We start from the raw sequence: 22500 nt of genomic DNA, 5'->3' as shown, positions 1-22500 counted from the left end.
ACTTGACTCCATGTAAATAAGTGAAGTGACATTCAGCCAAGTATGGTGACCCATACTCTGAATTCGTGCTCTGCATTTAACCCATCCAACGTGCACACACACAGCAGTGAACACACACACACAGCAGTGAACACACACACACACAGCAGTGAACACACACACACACAGCAGTGAACACACACACACACACACACACACACACACAGCAGTGAACACACACACACACACGGAGCGCTGGACATTCACTCCCCCCACCTACAATCCCTGCCGGCCGGGGACTCGAACCCGCAACCTTTGGATTACAAGTCCGACTCTCTAACCATTAGGCCACGACTTCCCCGTAAAATATCAATATCACCATATCAATAAGCTATTCATAATTTCTCTCTACCTCATATTGCTGCTATTTAAATACCCTGTACAACTTTTTGCACATTCCTCTTATATTACTATTTATGTCAACAACATACTGACCTGCACATTTATATTTTTTATTTTATTCTTTTTATTTTTTCTACTTTTTCTTAATATTTATGTACATTCTGTGTTTTGTATTCTATATAATTGGAGCGGACCTGACCTACATTTCACTGCTGGTTATACTCTGTATAATTGTGACGAATAAAAATCTTGAATCTTGAAACATGATCAAACAGACTTCTAGGAACCGCAGAAACCCTGCTCTAAACACAAATTACAAAGATATTCTTTAGAAATGAACAAGCAACAGGCCTTTTGATGATTATATTACTTCAGAAAACACAACGAAAGTAGTGAAGCGACACAAGGCCGAGATCTAAATCTCACTGAGGTCACAATCAAATCAAAACGAAACTGACTCGAGCTCAATAACACTGCTGCCTATTGTAGAACTTCCTACAGCTGATCGATCACCACTACTGATCTGAACTGATCTGAATAATGACTCTGTTGTGTTTGAGAGCTGCTTTACAAGAGAAACTGAACTGAAACATGATTCCATCATTGATTCTTCTATTTTTGTCTCTGTGAAGCTGATCTGTGCTGTATACAGCGCTGTAGAAACACAGCTGACTGCACTTAAGAGCTGCGTCTCCATGCATCTGCTGTCTCACTGAGTCCTGCTATTGTTGTTAAACCGTTCCATCACAGCGAGACACACGTGACCCTGAGGACGAGGCCCCTGGTCGCCGTGGAAACGGGGCCCGTCACGGCCAGCCGGTCTGCCAAGAGCTCGGGCACGACGCCCAAATGCTTCTCTGCGAATAACAAGCTATTGATCCAAACAGGAGACGCATTAAACCGGACGGAGGAGACCGTGAGACAGCAGAACCAGGAAATAAGGCAGGGACAGAGAGAATCTGTTGCACTGCGGCAGAATTAAAGCTGATGATAGAAACGCATCGCTGAGTTTTACCCTGTCGTCAAATCGGCCAATCACATTACATCAAACAGCTGCCATGATAGAGATTACAGCCATCAGTAGCATTAGCGCGGATCAATAACTGCCTGGAAGAAAACACCTGTGTTCCTGCGGATGCCATCTAAATAGGTGAATGTGTCTCACGACGTGAAAATGGTGCATCCGCTCCCTGAGAGCCTTCGCTCAGCAGGACTGACCTCACAGCTCAAGGACGAGCGAGCGCATCTATGCAGATCAGCAGAAGAAAACACCATCGTTGACCTTTAACCCCATCCTAACTGGCTTTGAGGTTGCGCAAGCATCTGAGCGCGAAGCCTGTAAGTGGATTACTCTGCTAAAGAGCTTCCGCTAATGGCGCAGCGGCTCAGTGAAAGCGAGCGCTTCATTCTCACCGCCGCTGAAGCCCAGCTCCTTCAGTAAGAGCTCCTCCTTCGACGTGTCCAGCACAAACTCCTCAAACGACGGCATCGCCGCAGGCTGGAACATCTTCAGAGACTCCGTGGCTTTCTGAATCCTGTCAACGAAAACCAGACTCAAAATCACATTCAACTCACAAGAGATGAAGCTTTACAACTGAACATGATGAATTACTCGCATACAAGACTGATGCTATCAGAAAATCATAACCATTCATTACATTGGCTTGAGAAAAGACTTGCGGTTTTCCTAAAAATGATGGAAAAATCCCATAGACTTACATTGACAGAATATTCAGAAGAGCCAAGACTGTTCAAACTCCAGCGGACAAACATTGCAATGCATTTAAGCGTCCATTCTACCTCATATTTCCCCATCTATCCATCCATCCATCCATCCATCCATCCATCCATCCGAAGTAATTTAGACTCATTTAAGCGTCCATTCTACCTCATATTTCCCCATCTATCCATCCATCCATCTATCCATCCATCCATCCATCCATCCATCCGAAGTAATTTAGACTCATTTAAGCGTCCATTCTACCTCATATTTCCCCATCCATCCATCCACCCACGCATCCATCCATCCATCCATCCATCCATCCTAAGTAATTTAGACTCATTTAAGCGTCCATTCTACCTCATATTTCCCCATCTAGCCATCCATCCATCCATCCTTTCTAAGTAATTTAGACTCATTTAAGCGTCCATTCTACCTCATATTTCCCCATCCATCCATCCATCCATCCATCCACCCATGCATCCATCCATCCACCCATGCATCCATCCATCCATCCTAAGTAATTTAGACTCATTTAAGCGTCCATTCTACCTCATATTTCCCCATCCATCCATCCATCCATCCACCCATGCATCCATCCATCCACCCATGCATCCATCCATCCATCCATCCATCCATCCTAAGTAATTTAGACTCATTTAAGCGTCCATTCTACCTCATATTTCCCCATCCATCCATCCATCCACCCATGCATCCATCCATCCATCCATCCTAAGTAATTTAGACTCATTTAAGCGTCCATTCTACCTCATATTTCCCCATCTAGCCATCCATCCATCCATCCATCCATCCTTTCTAAGTAATTTAGACTCATTTAAGCGTCCATTCTACCTCATATTTCCCCATCCATCCATCCACCCATGCATCCATCCATCCACCCATGCATCCACCCATCCATCCATCCATCCATCCTAAGTAATTTAGACTCATTTAAGCTTCCATTCTACCTAATATTTGTATCATGTGTCTATCATTTTAATCTTTAGAACCGTTTCAAACTTCAAGCTTTTACAACTACTTCAAACTTTCAGGTAGGGCTGTGTGATATTGAAGAAAAATGTGATACCTAAAAAAATTGAATATTCAATAAGCGATACGATATTGCTTTAAGTGTGCAAAATCAATTTTAATTATATTTTAAAATGAATATTATATAGCGCACGAGACGACAAGGAGTTGTTTTCTGTAACTTATTGCGCTTAACTCTTTTTAACATCAACCAAGTCTGTCCCGTGCCCCGTCTATTCTCTGCTATATGCAGTGATCTAAAACTTTGACTTTTTGCAACATTTTGAAGTAGCCTATTATTAAAATGATTCAGATATTGTAATGCCGTTGCGATATGCATTACATTTGCGATATTTCGACATCATGCAGCCCTACTTTCAGGCTAGCCAACATTAAGTTTGTCTTGACGAACCTCATCTACATCTCTGGGAAGAATCATCTAAATGTGTTAAATCATAAATTAACATGATTATTACTCTGAAGCGGCTTTGAAATGATCAGTATTGTATAAAAAGCGTGTCACCGAGTCCATCCTAAAGACCGGCTCACTGTTACCAGCTATAATATCATGTGGTCTATCAAAAACAATGACTCAGGGTTTGTGGGAAAGTGAATGTCAAAGCAGCTTTGTGGGCTAATAGAGATCAGGATTACAGAGAATGTACTGAGAACCTTGTTTAAATCTAGAAACACAAGCCAGTGGACAAAGACCGTGGATTACAGACACGTGTGTCGAGGAGCCGGGGCGAAGCGGCTTGGGCAAACCTGACATGCAGCAGTTTGGCCGTCTGGACGAAGCAGGACTGGTCAGTCTCCTTCAGCACCTCCTGAGCGTATCCCACCAGGCCGCTGTTCTCCAGCATGCCCTGGTACTCCTCCACCTGCCCTCGCAGACGCTCCACCCGCAGACTCCGGCTCTGCTCGATGCAGCGCAGCATCTCCGTCCTGCGCTCCTGAAGCGTCTCCAGCAGACGCTCGAAGTGTTCATTAGCACGTCTCTCAGCGAGCTGCCCGTTCTCCTGCGTTCAGAACAAGAGCGTCAGACACTGCAAACTAGGGGTGGGCGATATGGGAAAAATATCATATCACGATTTTTTATAGAAATATCACGATTCACGATTTTTATCCCGATTCTTTGTTAGTTTTACTATTTTGGTTTTACAAGTTGTCTGAGCATTACAGCCAAACTAGAAAGACAAAGATGCACGGCAGATATTTAGGCCAAAGTGGGCGAAGATAAAAAATCTTTGTCATTATTTTATTTTTTTTATTAAAAAATAAGAACAAATATACACATTACAAATACACATAATATACAAATAAAACAAACAGTGCTTTATTTCCAGGTACAATAGGTGTATTTAGCAGAGCATTCAATGAAATTGAATGAACAAATATAAAAATAAAACACTAGATAGACTGATTCCTAAAGCAACTGTATTAAAGTTTTTCAGTCAAGAATAGTGAGGGATTTTTCTCTTTTGCGTTTTGTTGTTTTGTTAACGTTAAATGAATAGTTCCCCCACAAATTAATATTCTGTCATCTGTCTGTCAATTCTGTCATAATGTTTTATTTTTATACCATCATTTACTCAAAAGTTGTTTTAAACCGGAATGAGTTTCTTTCTTCTGCTGAACATAAATGCTATTTTGAAGAAGGTGGAAAACCAATCAGTTGCTGGTCCTCAGTGACTTCCATAGGATTTTTCTTTCCTGCTATCAAAGTCAATGTGGACCAGCAACTGTTTGGTTTTCCACTGAGTAAATAATGACAGAAATTAAATTTGAGGGTGAACTATCCCTTTAATGACAGTCGACAGCATGTTTAGTGTCCTGTCCCTTTAAGAGCTGCACGCATCTAATATACAGGCACACATCCGTTTCTCTCTTAACTATTTACTTTCATTTTAGAGATAACCAACTCAGTCTGTATGTAAACCTTGTGTGTTTTGACAGTATTAGCGCAAAATATAACTTAGTTGAGTAATCAGGCGCTGTTAGACAGGCGTTTTAGTGCGCGTGCTTCAGGTGTATGCGCTCAGAACAAGCGCACGTCAGACCAGCGCGTGAATTAAACATTTAACCAGCAAGGCTTGTGAGCAAATAATGTACTTCTGCGATCGCGAATAAGTGCAGTGTCCTGTCAGAGTAACTCTACTGCTGTATGTCGTGTTGTACAGTACATAGAGACGGAGACCAGAACTGTATTTGATATAATGTGTGCTGTAGCGCGATACTACCATATTTCTTCAAAAGCAGATCGTGGAGACATTTTTATCGTCCACGATCAAAAATCGTCATATCGCACACCCCTACTGCAAACACACCCACTACTATTCTGAGAGTTACTAAGCAGTACAAACTCATTTCCCTATTTATAATACATAGGGAAGTCAAGGGAACAAAACAGAAAAGAAAAAAGGTTTCTGTAGGGCTGGGCGATATGGCCCAAAAAATAAAAGATAAATAAAAAAATTATATCAGTGCATTTCGATAATTATCACCATAAATGTCGTACTATGTATGTATATGTATGTGACAAATAAAATTTGAATTTGATCTTTATTTCCTTCAAGTTTAAAGTCAGACTTTTGCTCCAAAGTGAAAGTTGTAGAAATTAAACCCTTAATTTTCCTTAACAAATGAATACATTAATAGAAAAACAAATTTCTTAGTTTGTTAGCATGTTCTAATGAGTGATATTGTTTCAAATCATGAAACAGTTTTGTGTTGCCTGATAATATTAATAATAATAATAATAATACTTTTTCTTGTGTCTTAGAAATGCACATTTAAAGGTGCCATAGAATGCATTGATACAATATTTTAGATTGTTCTCTGATATCTAAACAGAAGGTATGTGGCTTAGATGAGGGCAAAAATGATCCAGAAACAGTTTTACAAGTGCATTTACAATCCTAGGATTTCTCCCCAGAATTAAACGGTCTGTTATTGGCTTATTTGGAAGGGTCATGAATAATAATGAGCTCTGCTCTGATTGGCTGTTTCACAGTGCGGCTCATTTCAGTAGCTCACACAGCAGGAAGGAAACACAGGGAGGAAAATATATATTTCAATACTTTCTCACGCAGTTATATCGCCGGGTAATTATACGCGTTATTTGCTTTCCATGCCTTTCTGAACACAGACACCAACCCATCCCTGCACAGCCTGGAACATAACATTTATTTCCACGATCTGCCATTTCCGCTTGTTTCTTCACCATACCTGCAGAACTTCTGATGGTTCAGCTGGCAAAAACATGGGTGGGTAAATGCAAATGTTGGGGGCGTAACGATTAGTGATCGCGACAGTAACGTCACAGTCTGATTCGCCTATTTTTCAGTGGTCTTTTTTAGGCGGAAACAATGACGTTTGAGGCTCACGGCATGTCATTTCCATGTACAGAACTCTTATTCTTCAACTATACCAAGGTACATACATTTTTCCTTTCTATGGAACCTTTAATAGTAATAGTAGCTTGAGTTAGGATGCAGATGTAAATTGTTCATTAAAGTCAGTAACATCTGTAAAAATTGTAGCAACCTCATTTTTATATGGTGAAAATCAATTCTGAGTTTTTTTTGTTGAATTTGAATTTAATTAACCACTTCTCTGAATGAACGCTCATTGAGAGAGAGTAAATCGTATCAGCTAAACAGCTGCATGACTTTAGCAGAGCTCGTCTGTTCGGACCAATCAGGCTCAAGCAGGAAATGAGCTCATCGTTACCTCTGTGTGACAGATCAACACCTCCAGCTCAGAAATCTGAGTCCTCACTTGGTCTTCTTTGCTAATTAAGTAATGGATACTCTTCGATAGCTTCTCCTGTTGACAGAAAAGTTAAGCCCATTAGAACATGATGGAAAAAACCCGGCCTCCCGCATGATTTCTGGACAGAACGAGACACCTAATACAGCTTTTGTGAGTGCCGCTCGGACAAATCCATCTGGACAGAACATCAAAAGATAGAAATGATGGCATTAAGAATGAATGAGTCCCAGCTGGTGTTTGCAGTCGTCTAGTATTTCTGACTCAGCAGAGACGGAGCGACGGACCTCGGCCTGCTCGGACAAACCCATTCTCCAGAAACACGAGCGCTTGTTTTCAGCTCGGGCATCAATACTTTAAAGGGGTCATGAATTGAGAAAATCGACTTGATCTTATGACCTATAAGAGGTCATTTGCACTCTAAAAACATGCAGTGAGTTAGGGATGGGCAATATGGGCTTAAAAATATATCACAATATCTGGTATTTATTGCAATAACGATAACAATGACGATAATTCAGGGAATCCTGTTTCGTTAGAGAAAAGTATTATCTTTCCTATTTTTACCCAAAATAGGGTGTTGTGAGCAGTGGTGAGTACACGCTGTTTAATGCATACTGGAAGCCGGAGGAACTCTATATCCATAGCAGAAATAATACTACTGACAACGCTCCATGAAGGTTTCCAGTTATCGCTGAATAAAACAACGCAGATACAGAACTTTTAACTGAAGAAACTTGAAGACAATAAACATACGATTGCACAAAATATATTTTTTATTTGTGTTCTTCAATCTTGAGTATTTTTATAAGGAAAGTATATTTATAATGCAATGCTAATCGATATTGCCTTTATCATTCTGTAATATGAAACCACGTCTGGTCATAAAAAATATATCAAACACTCGACTGTGTTATTAAGTTAATTTGAAGAAAAAGCACATCAATAAATGATATCATTGTTGCACGACAGGTTTGTAAACAGGCTCATACACATGCAAAACCGTATCGCACGCGGTCTACTGCAGAATATTTATTCAGACTGATGTTGTGTGCTCTACAGCCCTGACCAAACCAGTTACAGAGCTTGAGCTCCTCGTTTAGTGATTTACTCCTCAATTTCACGTCCAGCCTTCGCTCTGCACGGTCGCACACAGAAATGTCAACATCTAGACTTTATCGTTATTATCGCGGGAAGACTAATTCTTATCGTGGAGAGAATTTTTTAATCGGTATATCGCAAAGGATAAGTTATCGCCCATCCCTACAGCGAGTTCCCTGTTAGTCCAAAAACAGATACTTGGACCAAAACAACTTCTGCTTGGAGCAGGTCAAAACATTTCACAATCAGTTAAAATATACAGCAAGTAATTAAAACAGAGTAAACGTTTTCAAATGAGTTCCACATGTAATACTCATTTCATATGCAGAGATGCTGACCAATCACAGCAGTGGACGTTTACACGGAAGTCTTAAAGAGACGCCCATTTAAACCGTTCAAAGTAGAGGGATACAATCAGGATAGAAAACGGCCATTTATTTCTAAATTATGACTCCTAATAGTCATACAGCTCTGGGAAAAATGAGACCACTGGAAAATTATACATTTCTCTGGATTTACTAGGTATGGTTTGAGTAAAATGTTAATATTTATTTATTCTATAAAAGGTCTGATAACATTTCTTCCAAATATAAAATAAAAGTAGTCATTTAGTTTTTTTTTATTTGCTAAAATAACAAATGAGATCATTTGTTGTGATTGAAAATCAGGGTTATTATTTCACCAAATATTGATTTCTCAAGTCTTATAAAGTTAAAACTTAAATGAATATAAACCTGGCATCTTTTTTGTTATTTTGACCATTTATCCAAAACAATGCTCTAAATGACAATTTTTTTTATTAAAATATGGAAGAAATGTCACCAGTAGTTTACAGAATAAAACTAAAATGAAGTTTTACTCAAACATGTAACTAAAAATCATAAATGCAGGGAAACTGAGAATTTTCAAGTGGTCTCTTCATTTTATTTCACAGCTGTAAGTGCTCTATGGAAGCCCATTTCTGCCACTGAATAATGAAAAAACAAGAAAGTAATTGTGACTTTTTAATCTCACCGTTGCGAGATATAAACTCTGAGAAAAGCACTCCTGATTTCAAGGAAAAAGTCAGAATTATAAGATCTAAACCCAATATGAAATCTGAGAAATTAAGTCAGAATTGCACGATATAAACTCACAATAAAAAAAAAACAGAAGTAAAAAGCAAGTAAGCTTGCTGCTATTTTGAGAAAGTTAGAATATCATCTTTTCTTTTTTTAAATTCAGACACAAGCTTCCATAGAGCACCTAGGAAAACATAATAAAATAAAATAAAATAAAATATGGTGTTTATGAGCTCTTCAGGAGCTCTTTTGAACATGGACAGATAAACAGGCCCAATGAATGTTATTATACACACCTTGAGGATCTTGTAGGCGCTGCTCATGGAAGTGACTTTGTGATTAGCGTGAGATCCGCCGAGCTTGCACAGATGACACACGGGACGCCGGCACACCTCGCAGTACATGTTGACCTTCTCCATCTCGTGCTCGGGACACATGAGCACCTGGAACCCAGCGTTAGATGGGTTAGCTCAACGACAGCAGCTGATATAGCACAGCGGCGGTGGGTTTGATACGGACCTTCGGTCTGAAGTTGGTGGTGGGTCCCACGTACTCGTGCTGGGCTTTGGGCGTTCCCCAGGGGTGGTTCATCTTGAAGCACTCGTTGCAGAAGCTGGCCTTGCAGTCCATGCAGCTCTTGGTGGCCTCCTGAGCGGGCGGCTTGCAGGCGTTGCACATGATGGCCACAGCCGCGCGGGCCGCCTGACGGTAGCGCTCCACGATGCTCTCCAGAGTGAAGTTCCTGAAGAGCATGCTGATCCCTCGCTCCCCGAGATCAATGTCATGCTGACAGCCGGGACACGGGAAGGTGGTGACCCGGGGCGTGACGGAGGAGCGCCTCCATCCAGGAGAAGATATGGACCCTGATGCAGCGACACGTGACAGCGGTCAAGATGGGGGGGGGCATGAACGCGCGCACACACTCTCACACACACACACACACACACAATGAAGCACTAGTGATCAAAAAAGGTCAGACACAAACGTGGAGTGACTCAAAGTGAACAGCACACCAGCAGACAGTGATCTGGACACGAGAAACACTAGATAAAAATAGTAATTAAAAATTAATTTTAAGCAAAAAAACAACAACTGAAAAACATGTCCAAGTTATTTCACAGCGCTGAATGAGATTGAGGTCACTTTTTAAAGCTGCGGGGTGTCATTTCTGCTCCAGCAACAGATCTCGTGATTTCCTGACAGTTTCTATAAACACTCCGTCTGCCATTGGTCAGCCTAACAGACGGCCCCGCCCCAAACATACGTCATTGGTCGAGTCAGATGACTTACTTTACTTTTAGTCATTTAGCAGATGCTTTTATCCAAAGCGACTTACAAATAAGAAAAAATAACTAAAACTAAAAAGTTAACACTCTGTAAATACAAATGCTTATAACAACATTTCAATAGTAAACATAAAAAGGGAATAAATAAATAAAATAAAAAAGCGATACTTCTATCCTTTGCCGGTGTCCTAGCCCGGTGGAGTCGATGGTCTTCACACTAAGAGGGCTTCACACGAGGGCTGCCGCGGGATAATAACCTTTTTTATACCCATCTAACAAATCACTGCTAGAATTCAGCTGAACCCACTTTCCTATTAATCACTAAAAATGGCCAAGCAAGGGCACACACTGACAAGATACGCCATACAGTACGAGCCCAAACGTCAAAGATGACACGTCTGGCTGCTCAGTGTTGTGAAGAGTCAGTCGCTTTGTCCAAATACCCACACACGTGTCCTTTGCACTTGACTACTTAAATGACGTATTTCCTCTATTTGGCCCAAGTGTCCAAGTGAGGATGAAGACCACAAGTGTGTCGAACCTGATGGCACACACTTATAATGTTGTAAAAAAATTTTGTTGTAAAAAAGTGTTTACATAGCTTTATTTATATTTTAAATACTTTGCATTTAAATTCAACTTCTAAGTGTCTTTCCAGAACATGATGCATGATGGGATGCACGAAGCCTGGAATAACGCTCTGGAGCAGTATTGGACTTCTGTCGTGCACACATGCTCTCAAGTGGCCAAGGTATTTGGACAGGGCAAGAACCAAAACCGGAAAATCTGGACACACTGTGCAACAAACTGAAACTGAACATGATTCTTTTGTTTGCAGATGTTCTTCTCTCAGGCTGGGATACTAATGACATAAGTCTCAGGTGTCCCCAGAATGTGCCTGAAGATTCAGCTCAAAATACCTCACAGATCATTTATTATATCATTTTGAAAATGCGTATTTTGAGTGGAAGCAGAAACAGGCCGTTTTTGTGCATGTCTCTTTAAATGCAAATGAGCTGCTGTTCCATGTTTTTTTCCCAGAACAGGGCTGTGGCTTTACAGCTCATACCTCAGACCTCTGCCAAAAAACATCTGTTTGGTTTTGATTATGTCTATCGTGTTGAAATCATGCGTTTTAAAGCCATATCAGTTTAAACTTCTGATACAAGGCTTTAGTGATGTTAGATGCACTGGGGAACCGATTATACTCAGATTTCCATGATATTTCACCTTTAAAACACTGCTTGCATTAAGAACACAATGTTTATTTTTCCTCTTCTAAAGGAAGGGTGGCAGGAACTTCTCTGGCTGTGCAAACAGTAGCACGAGACGTTGAGCTAAACAAGCATAACCCAACCCTAACCTAGAGTTTCAGCTGTAAGCGTGACCTCATTACGGACAACACATCCATTATTAATCACTTTTACATTCAGTGCTGAGAATGTCAGTGTTTTTCAGTGCTCGAAGCATCTGTTCTAGCAGCGAGGGACAGATGATCACACACAGCAGCTTTAAAGATGAACCTCTCTCTCCAGACGGTCCAGGTCAGTGTCACCGGCTTCTGCTGGAAAATCATTTCAGGGTGAAAGAAATCACTTCTCAGCAAGCATTGATGACAAAGAAGAGCAAAGTGAAATGCAAACAAACACCAAACGAGAGACACCACACGCATGCGGACGATGATGAGCGAGGACGCAGATCTGAGCGAGGGCCGGGTTCAGATCGGGGCATGAGTGAGTATGAGTGGAATAAAGCGTGTACTTAGGCCGTGAGTGTGCTGTGCCGCTCGGGGGGGGGAGGCCGCCGCACGGCATGCTGGGACCTGATGCTGCCGCAATGAGACTCAGTGCAGAGGGGGAAAAAAATAAAATAAACGCTCAGACCAGAAACAGGCCAATCAGCACAAGAGTCCCTAGAAAACCACAGAACCGCAGGGTAACAGCGGCTCGGGACGGTTCTCTGAGAGGAGCGTTTGAGTCGGAAGGGTAGAGCGGGTTCTGAGACGCAGCGGAAGTTTATTACGCAAGACGTTCTTTACACCAGTGTTTCCCACCCTCTGGGAAACTATCAAAAACTTCCTTATCTCTATTATATTTCATTATTATTATTATTTTAAATAAGTACTATTGGTCATCGTCATGTCCATTTGTGGGTTTTAATATTCACTGTAAAAATTAAAATCACTGCACTCAACTTTAGTTTTGGGTGTAGATCAAACTTTCCAGTAAGGCATCCGCACTCACTCAATCTTCCTGATCACTTTCAATAGATTTTAATTTTGCAACAGAGTGATAAACAGTCAAATTTGTGGGTTTTAGAAATATTCATCCAATGAAAAGCATTCAAAGGAGCATGTGACTAAACCTCATAACGCCATTGGATCCTCAAACTGTCAGTCAAAGCTCATAACTCCACCAGAACGAAGCGCTGCGAGACGCAGTTTGAAGACAGACGTCGTCTACTTCGCCGTGTGAGGGTAAATAATGACCTGGTGCTTGAATAAGAGCAGTGTTTTCTTAACTCAAGTAACACGGTCTGTAAACACTAATGTTTTTGTGTGATCGAAGAGTGGAGAAGAGTCTAGTTGTAATACTAACTAATTGATGCATTGCATTGTTTTGATTTTTTTACTTATCAAAACTGCCACGGCAGAAACGGTTGGGAAACACTGCTTTAAACAACCTACTGCTAGTATTTATTGAGTTGCTGTTGTCTAGAAGAAAAATGTCTCAATATTGTCTCTGCATGAGACGCTCTGGGATTCCTGCGCTCCTCCACAGCAACATTAAACACTGGTTCTCAAGCAGATCCCAGTCTGTCAGGACCACAGTTTTAAACGGACACTCCACCCAACAATGAACATTTGCTGTAATTTTACTCACCCTCCCACCATCCGAGATGTAGGGGACTTCTTTTCTTCAGTAGAACAGTAAAGATGATTTTCAGCTCAAACTGCGCTCCTTGGTGATTCATAACATGCAAGTCAATGGGTGCCGGCACTGATGAGATATTGATGTCTTATGAAGAGAAACGATTGGTCTGTGCAAGAAACTGAACATTATTTACAGCATTATTACTGTAATCCAGAGCCTCAGACAAACATGTAAATCTGATTCTTGTCCATTAACTGGTTCTTTTTAAGCTTTTACTGGTTAGTTCGTTTCAATGAACCGATTCAATTCATTAGTTTATGTAATCACACAATGACATTATATTATTAAAACAGCCAATATTAATGTGAAACGTGGATGTTTTACATTTACAGTGCAAAAAAAAAAATCTTACTTAGTGTTTCTGTCTTGTTTTCTAGAATAAATATCTAAATATTCTTGAATCAAGATGCATTTACTAGACAAGTAACATGATTTAAGATATTATGTCTTGTTTTCTAAAAAAATAATCAAAACTTTGTGAGATTTTGCTTAAAACAAGCAGAAATATCTGCCAATGGAGTAAGAAAGATAATCTTAATTCAAAGGCTTAATTTTTCTTGCCCCACTGGAAGATATTTTCATTCGTTTGAAGGAAAAACTAACAAAATTTTTACAGAAAACAAGACATCTTAAATCATTTTACTTGTACAGTAAATGCATCTTGATTCAAGAACGTTTAGATATTTATACTAGAAAACAAGACAAAAACACTAAGAAAATCATTTTTTGCAGCATAAGCATAAAGTCATGCTCAGCTTTTATCATAAACCATGAGAAACCATAAAAGCGATGATTTCACCCTTCACTCAAGCTCTCGGTTCACTCATATCAGCGGCTCTTGAGTCCGAGTCGAAGTGTTTCTGCAGGAACTGGAGCTGAATCAGTTCATCGATCACAGGATCAGATCCGCTGAGATCTCAGCTCAGTTCCACTCACGGTGACCGTCAGGCGTCTGAAAGTGAGTTTTGAGTAACTTGTAGATCTGAGCTGCTCGAGCCACAGACTGATTCAGATGATATGATGAACTGGTTCAACTAGTTCACTAAAAAGAAGCAGTTCAAAAGAATGATTCGTTTGTGAACCGAACATCACTCCGGACTGTTTGTCTGAGGCTCTGGATTATAGGTAATAATGCTGTAAATAATGTTCAGTTTCTTGCACAGACCGATCGTTTTGCTTCATAAGACCTCAGCATATCGCCAGGAGCCGTGTGTATTAATTCTGTGTTGCCTGATATGCTTTTCTTGACTCTGAAAGAGCGAGTTTTGTTGCATGCAGCTGACTTGCATTTTATGAATCACCAAGGAGCACGGTTTCAGCAAAAATCTTCTTTACTGTTCCACTGAAGAAGAGTCACCTATATCTCAGATGGCCTGAGAGTTAATAAATCAACAGCAAATGTTCATTTCTTTATAACTATCTCTTTAAGCGGCAGCGGCATCTCGTCGTGATTCGTTCCTCCGTTGTTTACGCAAAGCGCTGTGCGTGAGAAGACCGCGCGAGTGTACAGGGGTCTAGAGACACAGTACTCACTACAGCTAATTAAATTAGGTAACCCACATCTACCTCTCCCTCCAAACGACCTCCTCAGCGAGGCTGCAGGCAACAGAGAGAAAAGTGAAACAAGACTAACAATGGTTAAACGTGAACAGAAGTGGAGTGAAACCTGATTCACAACCAATGACTGTACAAACATGAAAACAGCATCACATTTCTTGGGGAAAAAACTGCAATGAAAGCCAACAATATAAAAGAAGAGATGAGGAAAGACACTAAAACAGCAGAGAACAAAACCTCCTCAATCATTCCTGCAGTAATACATGATAACCACAAAACATAAGCTTATGTAATTTCATCTGCTGTTGATCTCGTCCAGATCCTATGAGGACCTCTGGACCTGGACCAAACACGTCATCTAAAATAATGCAGTTTTATAAATGCTAATAATTAGGTCATTATGCTAGATCAGGCTTTCTGCAAGGTAAATTCAAAACCTGATTAAGACCAAGTAAGGAAAATATCTTTTCTCCCAAAAATTAGAATAAATAACTTTTATTGCATCTTCTGATCACACTGCCAGAGAAAAGTGCTGTTCTTCCTTAGTATGTTTGTCTTATTTTGCAGTGCAAATGTCCAAAGATTCCTAAATCAATTTACTTTTACTTGAAAAGCTAAATGACTTAAGTCTTGCTTTAGGAGACATTTATCCAAATGAAGTGAGTTTATGGCCAGAACAAATATCTGCTAATGGGTTCCGGAAACAAAAATCAACTTAATTCAAAGAGAAAAGTTTCATTCCCCGTTGACAGATGCGTGTTCCTATTTTAAACAAACTCACTTGTTGTTCAATGTATCACTTAATTTTGCTCAATTTTGTAAACATTAATTTAAGGATGTTAAACAAGTCAAAAACTTTTTTTTCAGTGCATGTGACATTTGATGCCAGCACTTTCTGCTATTCAATCTAGATTCAGATCCAAAAATGGAAAATGTATTGCAAGTGAATGTATATTCACCCTGATCAATGAACTGCATATAAGTGACCCTGCGGCACAGAAGCAGTCATGAGTAGCACAGGTATATTTGTAGCAATAGCCAACAATACATTGTATGGATCAAAATTATACATTTCTCTTTTATGACAAAAATCATTAGGATATTAAGATCATGTTCCATCAAGATATTTAGTAAATTTCCTACCGTAAATATATCAAAACTTCATTTTTGATTACTAATATGCATTGCTAAGAACTTCATTTGAACAACTTTAAAGGAGATTTTCTCAATATTTAGATTTTTTTGCTCCCTCAGATTCCAGATTTTCTAATAGTTGTATCTCAGCCAAATATTGTCCTATCATAACAAACCATACATCAATGAAGAGATTATTTATTCAGCTTTCAGATGATGTATAAATCTCAATTTAAAACAATGGACCCTTATGGCTGGTTTTGGTCGCATATAATTACAGTCCTCTGGGCAGAAGGTGGCTCTATTGGTGATAAATGTAATGTGAAGTGTCTGTGGGTCAGTGGTGAGGGTTACCTGATCGCACCAGCCGGTCCAGCTTCTCCATGCTAGGGGACGGGACTCTGGCGCGAGGGCTGCCGGGGTTGGAGCTCTCGGATCCGGCGTCGGTGCTCAGAGAATCGTCGTGGTTGGGCATGAGCAGCTCTCGGACGCAGCGGTGGCACACACTGTGCTGGCAGGGCAGGATCAGCGGCTGCGTGAACAGCTCCTTACAGATGGGGCAGATCAGCTCCCGCTCGATGCTCTTCATCGGCACCTGTCGAGCAAAACACAGCTTCAGCAGAACCCGAGAGAAACACAGAACCCGAAGCAGAACCCGAGAGAAACACAGAACCCGAGAGAAACACAGAACCCGAGAGAAACACAGAACCCGACGCAGAACCCGAGAGAAACACAGAACCCGAGAGAAACACAGAACCCGAGAGAAACACAGAACCCGAGAGAAACACAGATCCCGAGAGAAACACAGAACCTCGGAGCTCACGCGTGTTTGGGGAAGTCGCTTCCATTGTTCACTTTCGTCTTTCTGTTCAGAGCTTCAAACTAAACTACTTTAAACTCTGTCACAAGGACAAACGAACGTCTACAAGGCATGGTTTATTTTAAAACACATTTTAAAAATATATCAGACGAATTCTTAACAACCGGTTCAACTTTCCCTCAGCAAACAACAGCGGTTTCATTCAGGAGGAGAACCGGATTCGAACCGGATCAGCGGACTTACTAGCAGCGAGGTTCGCCTGGACATCGTGCGCAGAAAGAAGGACAAACTCCACGATCCGGATTCAACTTCGCAAATGATCGAGATCCGCGCAGATCGAGATTAAATCAAACAACTCGACCGGCCGAGTGTGGGCGGAGTCACCGGCCGTCACTATAGCAACCCCGCAGCGAAACTACTGGGTAGTTAAATAAGGGGCGGGGTCTGCGACAGAACGCTGCATTATTCATGAGGCAGAGTGGTATTTATATCTAAGACGTGTTAAAGATTTGTTTTTGTATTATTTATTTGTTATATATATATATATATGCATAAATGGTGCTTTGCTTGTAATATAACTTCTTTGCACCTAATTTTAATATTTTTTTGTACTTATATTTTTGATACCTTGGTATTAATTAATAAAAAATGTATATCCAAGACGACGCCAAATGCTTCACAGCACGACAAAAGAGCTCTTATATTCACTGACAACACCTCTAACTCCAGCACTCTATTCTAATTCTATTTGTTGACTTGACTTGTGTGTGATAACCGACACTTGTCATCATAGCACTTGCATATTATTGCTGTATTGTTGGTTTTGATTGCTCAGCTGTGGATAAAAGCATCTGCTAAATGAATATAAATGACTGAATGTGGAAAGCACGGTAAGGTGTAGCAGTGCATGACGTCATACGAACGGGATTCTGACAGCAGGATGAACGAGCGATTATTTCTCCGTGACACCGACAGACTGCAGAGAAATACAGTCATAAAACATAAATCTTAATAAAAGGACCGATGAAGACCTCAGAAGATGAAGACTCACCTCGCCTCTCTCCAGACGCTCCACGAGACTCGCGAACTCCGACATCTCCGAGTCAGACATCCTGATGAAGATGAAGATGGTCTGATTATCCTCGTATCTGCATCATGCGCTCGCCCAGAGATCTGCTCGAGGACCGTCTTGAAGACGCGACACTCCGCCCACTCGCTCGCTCTGTGGGCGTGGCCTCGCTGACTGACAGCTCTTTGTGTCGATTCATCAGGTCAGACACATGAACACACAGATGTTTATAACAGCACATGTATGTTCCTGAGAGCAGCAGTATCACACAATCAGCTTTGTGTAGATTCATCTGTTCTGATGACGCTATTGAAGCTGACATCACTGTGTTCTTTTTAAAGAATTTTCAGAGACTGATAAAATCGGTATAAATACATTAATACTGCAAAATCCGCTCGATGTTACAGTCACTGCCGTCCAGAAGCAGTCCAGTCCAGTGAAGGGATCTGTGGAAACTGAGCTTCCTAATTATTCTGATCCAACATTTGCCTCGCATTTCAGGAGAAGGATAATCCACCTCTTACCTCCGAGACTGTGTTATGATCTATATGACCTTATTATTTTTATTGTGAGTATTAGGCTTATCATTATTGCTGATCACTGCTGTTGTGCTATGATAGTGTAATATTTACCATTATATAATCAGAGGAGCATAGAAAAGTTTATGAACGTGTCACTCCACAATACAATAGCAAAATATATAAATATGTATAGTATTTTTGTTACATTAATCAGTGTCACACCTTCCTGAAGAAAGGATATGGACCAGAAGACATTGCAATTACTACATATTTAGACTTAAAGAAGTTCCAGATCTATACTTGTGCTCTTATTATTTCAGTTATTTTGCCTTTAATGTAAATAAATATGTGCAAACAATATACTTGCTCTTGTGAATTTATTTAGATGTTAATTACATTTACTTACAAATTCTTCATCATCATGTTGATATGCTGTTATAATAAAACTCTTACGACAAACATGTCTTCTAATATCTTCAATAGTTGTGTACACCGAGCTGCAGCGGACACATATTAAATGACTTCACTGTGATCTGTCTCTTTAATACTGTGTGGTTTATAAACACATTACTGCTGATTCATATTTGACACACACCCCGAACAAGAGAAAACCTCTCAAACCCGTGCACACTGTTTCCAGCAAACATGTCGGTGTGAACCTGAACGAGCCCCAGGTCACACATGAACACACAGATGCTTATAACAGCACATGCACTGACAGGATCTCATCTAATGCTCCTGAGAGCAGCTGTGTGTAGAGGACATGATCAGATGATGACAACTACTGTAAAGACTGGGTGATGCTGGAGGACAGCAGATGGTAGATTTACCTAATTAAACATCACATATATGATTTTAGTACATATGTGGGTCACTCAGGGTTTCTCTGAACAAATGTACTTTATTCTGGGTGTAAATCTCAGTACAAGCAGCACTTGAAATCTGCCGAATAAACTCAGAAGCAGCACAAATATTCACCCCCTTTGCCTTTTTAGACGAATTATTCATCAGTGTGTTTTTCCTCCTGCAATCACACACATCCAGCAGTGTTTACAGCCATCTTTAAGGTTTGACGTTAAATCCAAACCACCTTTGACCCATAATTCTGCACGACTGTTCTGTATGTGCTGCTGTGTTTCTTATGACAACAAAACCAGAACGGCTGAAGTGAAGCAGTATCTCTGAAATAACTCCCTTTATTCTGTTCTAGTAGATCCAGACAACCAAAATGTTTTCAAAAGAATAAGAAAGAAAGTTTTATTTCCATTCAGTGGCTACTTCTAAGAATATGTTCTTAAACATCACATTTCTGTGCACGGCCATATCTTCAATCTTACATTTTGTAATTCAAGTGTCAAAGGAAACACAGTACAGACAAACAAGGACGTGTTTGAGTCTGTGTGTGTGTGTGTGTGAGTGAGTGTGTCTGTGTGTGTGTGTGTGTGTGTGTGTCTGTGTGTGTGTGTGAGAGAGTGTGTCTGTGTGTGTGTGAGTGAGTGTGTCTGTGTGTGTGTGAGTGAGTGTGTCTGTGTGTGTGTGAGTGAGTGTGTCTGTGTGTGTGTGAGTGAGTGTGTCTGTGTGTGTGTGAGTGAGTGTGTCTGTGTGTGTGTGTGTGTGTGTCTGTGTGTGTGTGTGTCTGTGTCTGTGTGTGTGTGTGAGAGAGTGTGAGAGAGAGAGAGAGTGTAATTGTATTTTCATAGTTCATAAAATTCTAAGTTAATCATTTACCAAAGGGATCTTTGCTCACCTACACATTGCCATTACCATGCATGCAACACTTAATATGCTATTCCTCAAAATATGCCATTAAAACATATACATATATATATATATATATATATATATATATATATATATATATATATACATACACACACACATACATACACATATACACACACACACATAGACATACATACGCACACGTAAATATATCTATCTATCTATCTATGTATCTATATATATATATATCAGGGTTTTTTTGTCTTAAGGTGACACTAAAAATATTTAAATCTCAGACATGTTGAAAACTCAATTCCTTTATTTAACCGTTATTAAATACGTGTCTCACCAGCAGCATCATAAATGCTTATTTCTCAGACATGATAAAAGCTCTTCATTTATTGACACTCGCAGTCCGTCAGTTCAGCACTTCAACTTTATATCATAATAAAATACGAGCAGTGTGACTGTCACTTCTACACTTGATATTACAGTATAGAAAAAATAATTTCATAATTAGATCCTTGAAACACATTCAAGTGTCTTCAGAGGAGACGCCGTGTGTTTATAGCATCCTAAAGACATCTGAGGCACATTCAAGAGAGGACGATGATTTCACAGAAACAATAATAAACGTGTAATATATATATATATAAGCGTAAAACAGAAATAAACAGTGCATAATAGTCCAGGATCAGGTCATCTGTATGAGAGTTCCTCGGTCTGTAAGGCAGAAACTAATAATCAAACACTGATGAGGGAGGATGAATCCGGGGCCCAAACGAGCCAAAGAGCGTCAGGTGTACCTTTAATACCTGACTGCGCTCGGATCGGATCAGATCGGATCTATCGGTCATCATGTGCTCTTCTGCCTCCACGCCTCATGCAGCTGCCGCAGACTCTCGAAGGCTCGGACACTGATGTTCAGCGCCGGATGCACCTTCTGCAGCTCCGCTTCTCCGATCAGAGACAGGCCACAGATGCCGAAGTACGTGTGGAGAGGGTCTGCGGACAGACGGAGACGACAGAGAGACAACAGAGCGCTCATCAACACCTGCTGCAGTACATTACTCACTACTCACTCCTTTCAAAAGCAGCATGTGTCCCTGCAGCACAGAAGCAGTCATGAGTAACACAGGTATATCTGTAGCAATAGACAACAATACATTGTATGGATCAAAATTATACATTTCTCTTTTATGACAAAAATCATTAGGATATTAAGATCATGTTCCATCAAGATATTTAGTACATTTCCTACCATAAATATATCAAAACTTAATTTTTGATTAGTAATATGCATTTGCTAAGAACTTCATTTGAACAACTTTAAAGGTGATTTTCTCAATATTTAGATTTTTTTGCTCCCTCAGATTCCAGATTTTCTAATAGTTGTATCTCAGACAAATATTGTCCTATCATAACAAACCATACATCAATGGAGAGATTATTTATTCAGCTTTCAGATGATGCATACATCTCAATTTCAAATAATTTACTCTTATGACTGGTTCTGTGCTCCAGGGTCACATTTTATTATTTTACTTGTTCCTTTCTGGCACCAGTAATTAGCTACACTAATAGTTACATGACTTTGCTTCATGCCTCACAGAAGCATATCTTCTCCATAAAATTCTTCTAAAATGTTACAAACAATATATTTCTGCCTCATCATGTGACCAGTCTCCACACTGGATCGCAGTCAGAAGTTATTACAAACACTCAGTGGTGATTAATAGTAATGTTTAAATAAAAGTGTTGTATTAATCTCATTAATTCTCATGTGTAACGAAGCTAATTGTAGCAATAACTTCTGTTATACCCATATACGATTATATTCCATGATGTATTTTATCGAAAGATGATATAAATTCATAAGAAAATGTTTCATTTATATCAGGATCAGAGGGGATGAGGGTAAAGTTACTGCCCAACACTGCTGCTGACACACACTCACAGCTACTGTGTCTTTAAGAGCTCATGAATTATTCATGCAGAGCCCCGTGATGTCATCAGCATTTCTCCTGCAGGACACGCCTCCTTCTCAATGCATGAGTGAGCTGTTTCTGCTTCATTAGCTGCTATTGGTCATAAATAACTAGAACTAGAATAACAAAGTGCAGTGTACAGTAAAACTATTTGGACTGCAAACCTGTTTATAATTATGGCAATAGATTAAGATCATTAATTAAACACCTGTTTGTCTCACACACTCAAGTTACTAGTGTCCACCACTCTCACGTTAAACAGCGAAACTGTTCTGGAAGCAAATATCCCATTCATTTTCTCCACAGGGGAACTGATGTTAACAATAACTTATAAATAACTTCTAATAAATCTTTACAGACAGACCGACTGTGAGCGCTGAGGTTATTAATCAAGGGTTTAGCTTATG

General features: G+C 40.1%; 2 protein-coding genes across 10 annotated transcripts in view; both read right to left on the bottom strand.

Annotated features, from left to right (window-relative positions):
• The window catches only part of trim36 (tripartite motif containing 36), a 28062-nt gene extending 10102 nt beyond the window's left edge, over positions 1-17960 (bottom strand). Inside the window, exons 1-8 of one of the 4 annotated variants that reach the window (XM_079383477.1) lie at positions 17845-17959; positions 16328-16568; positions 14849-14878; positions 9583-9926; positions 9360-9506; positions 6863-6958; positions 3896-4149; positions 1795-1916 (exon numbers count right to left, since the gene is read on the bottom strand). In XM_079383477.1, coding sequence (XP_079239603.1) covers positions 1795-1916; positions 3896-4149; positions 6863-6958; positions 9360-9506; positions 9583-9926; positions 14849-14878; positions 16328-16568; positions 17845-17904 — 1294 coding nt within the window. In that variant the 5' untranslated portion in view covers positions 17905-17959. Of the gene's footprint in view, positions 1-1794; positions 1917-3895; positions 4150-6862; positions 6959-9359; positions 9507-9582; positions 9927-14848; positions 14879-16327; positions 16569-17036; positions 17194-17844 lie in introns of those variants that run through there. The other 3 variants (XM_079383478.1, XM_079383479.1, XM_079383480.1) reach the window with 3 other exon arrangements.
• A 2442-nt stretch (positions 17961-20402) lies between these two features.
• The window catches only part of pggt1b (protein geranylgeranyltransferase type I, beta subunit), a 33960-nt gene continuing 31862 nt past the window's right edge, over positions 20403-22500 (bottom strand). The window contains exons 9-11 of one of the 6 annotated variants that reach the window (XR_013782203.1): positions 21188-21249; positions 20912-21110; positions 20409-20828 (exon numbers count right to left, since the gene is read on the bottom strand). Coding sequence is in view for 3 of the 6 variants with exons in the window: in XM_079382438.1 (XP_079238564.1) it covers positions 20962-21110 (149 nt within the window). In the remaining 3 variants the exon portion in view is untranslated. Of the gene's footprint in view, positions 21111-21187; positions 21250-22500 lie in introns of all 6 variants that reach the window. The other 5 variants (XR_013782204.1, XM_079382439.1, XR_013782202.1 and 2 more) reach the window with 5 other exon arrangements.

This window comes from Barbus barbus, assembly GCF_936440315.1.
Source record: "Barbus barbus genome assembly, chromosome: 28".
Lineage (NCBI taxonomy): Eukaryota > Metazoa > Chordata > Actinopteri > Cypriniformes > Cyprinidae > Barbus > Barbus barbus.
This window is presented reverse-complemented; position numbering and strand designations above follow the sequence as displayed.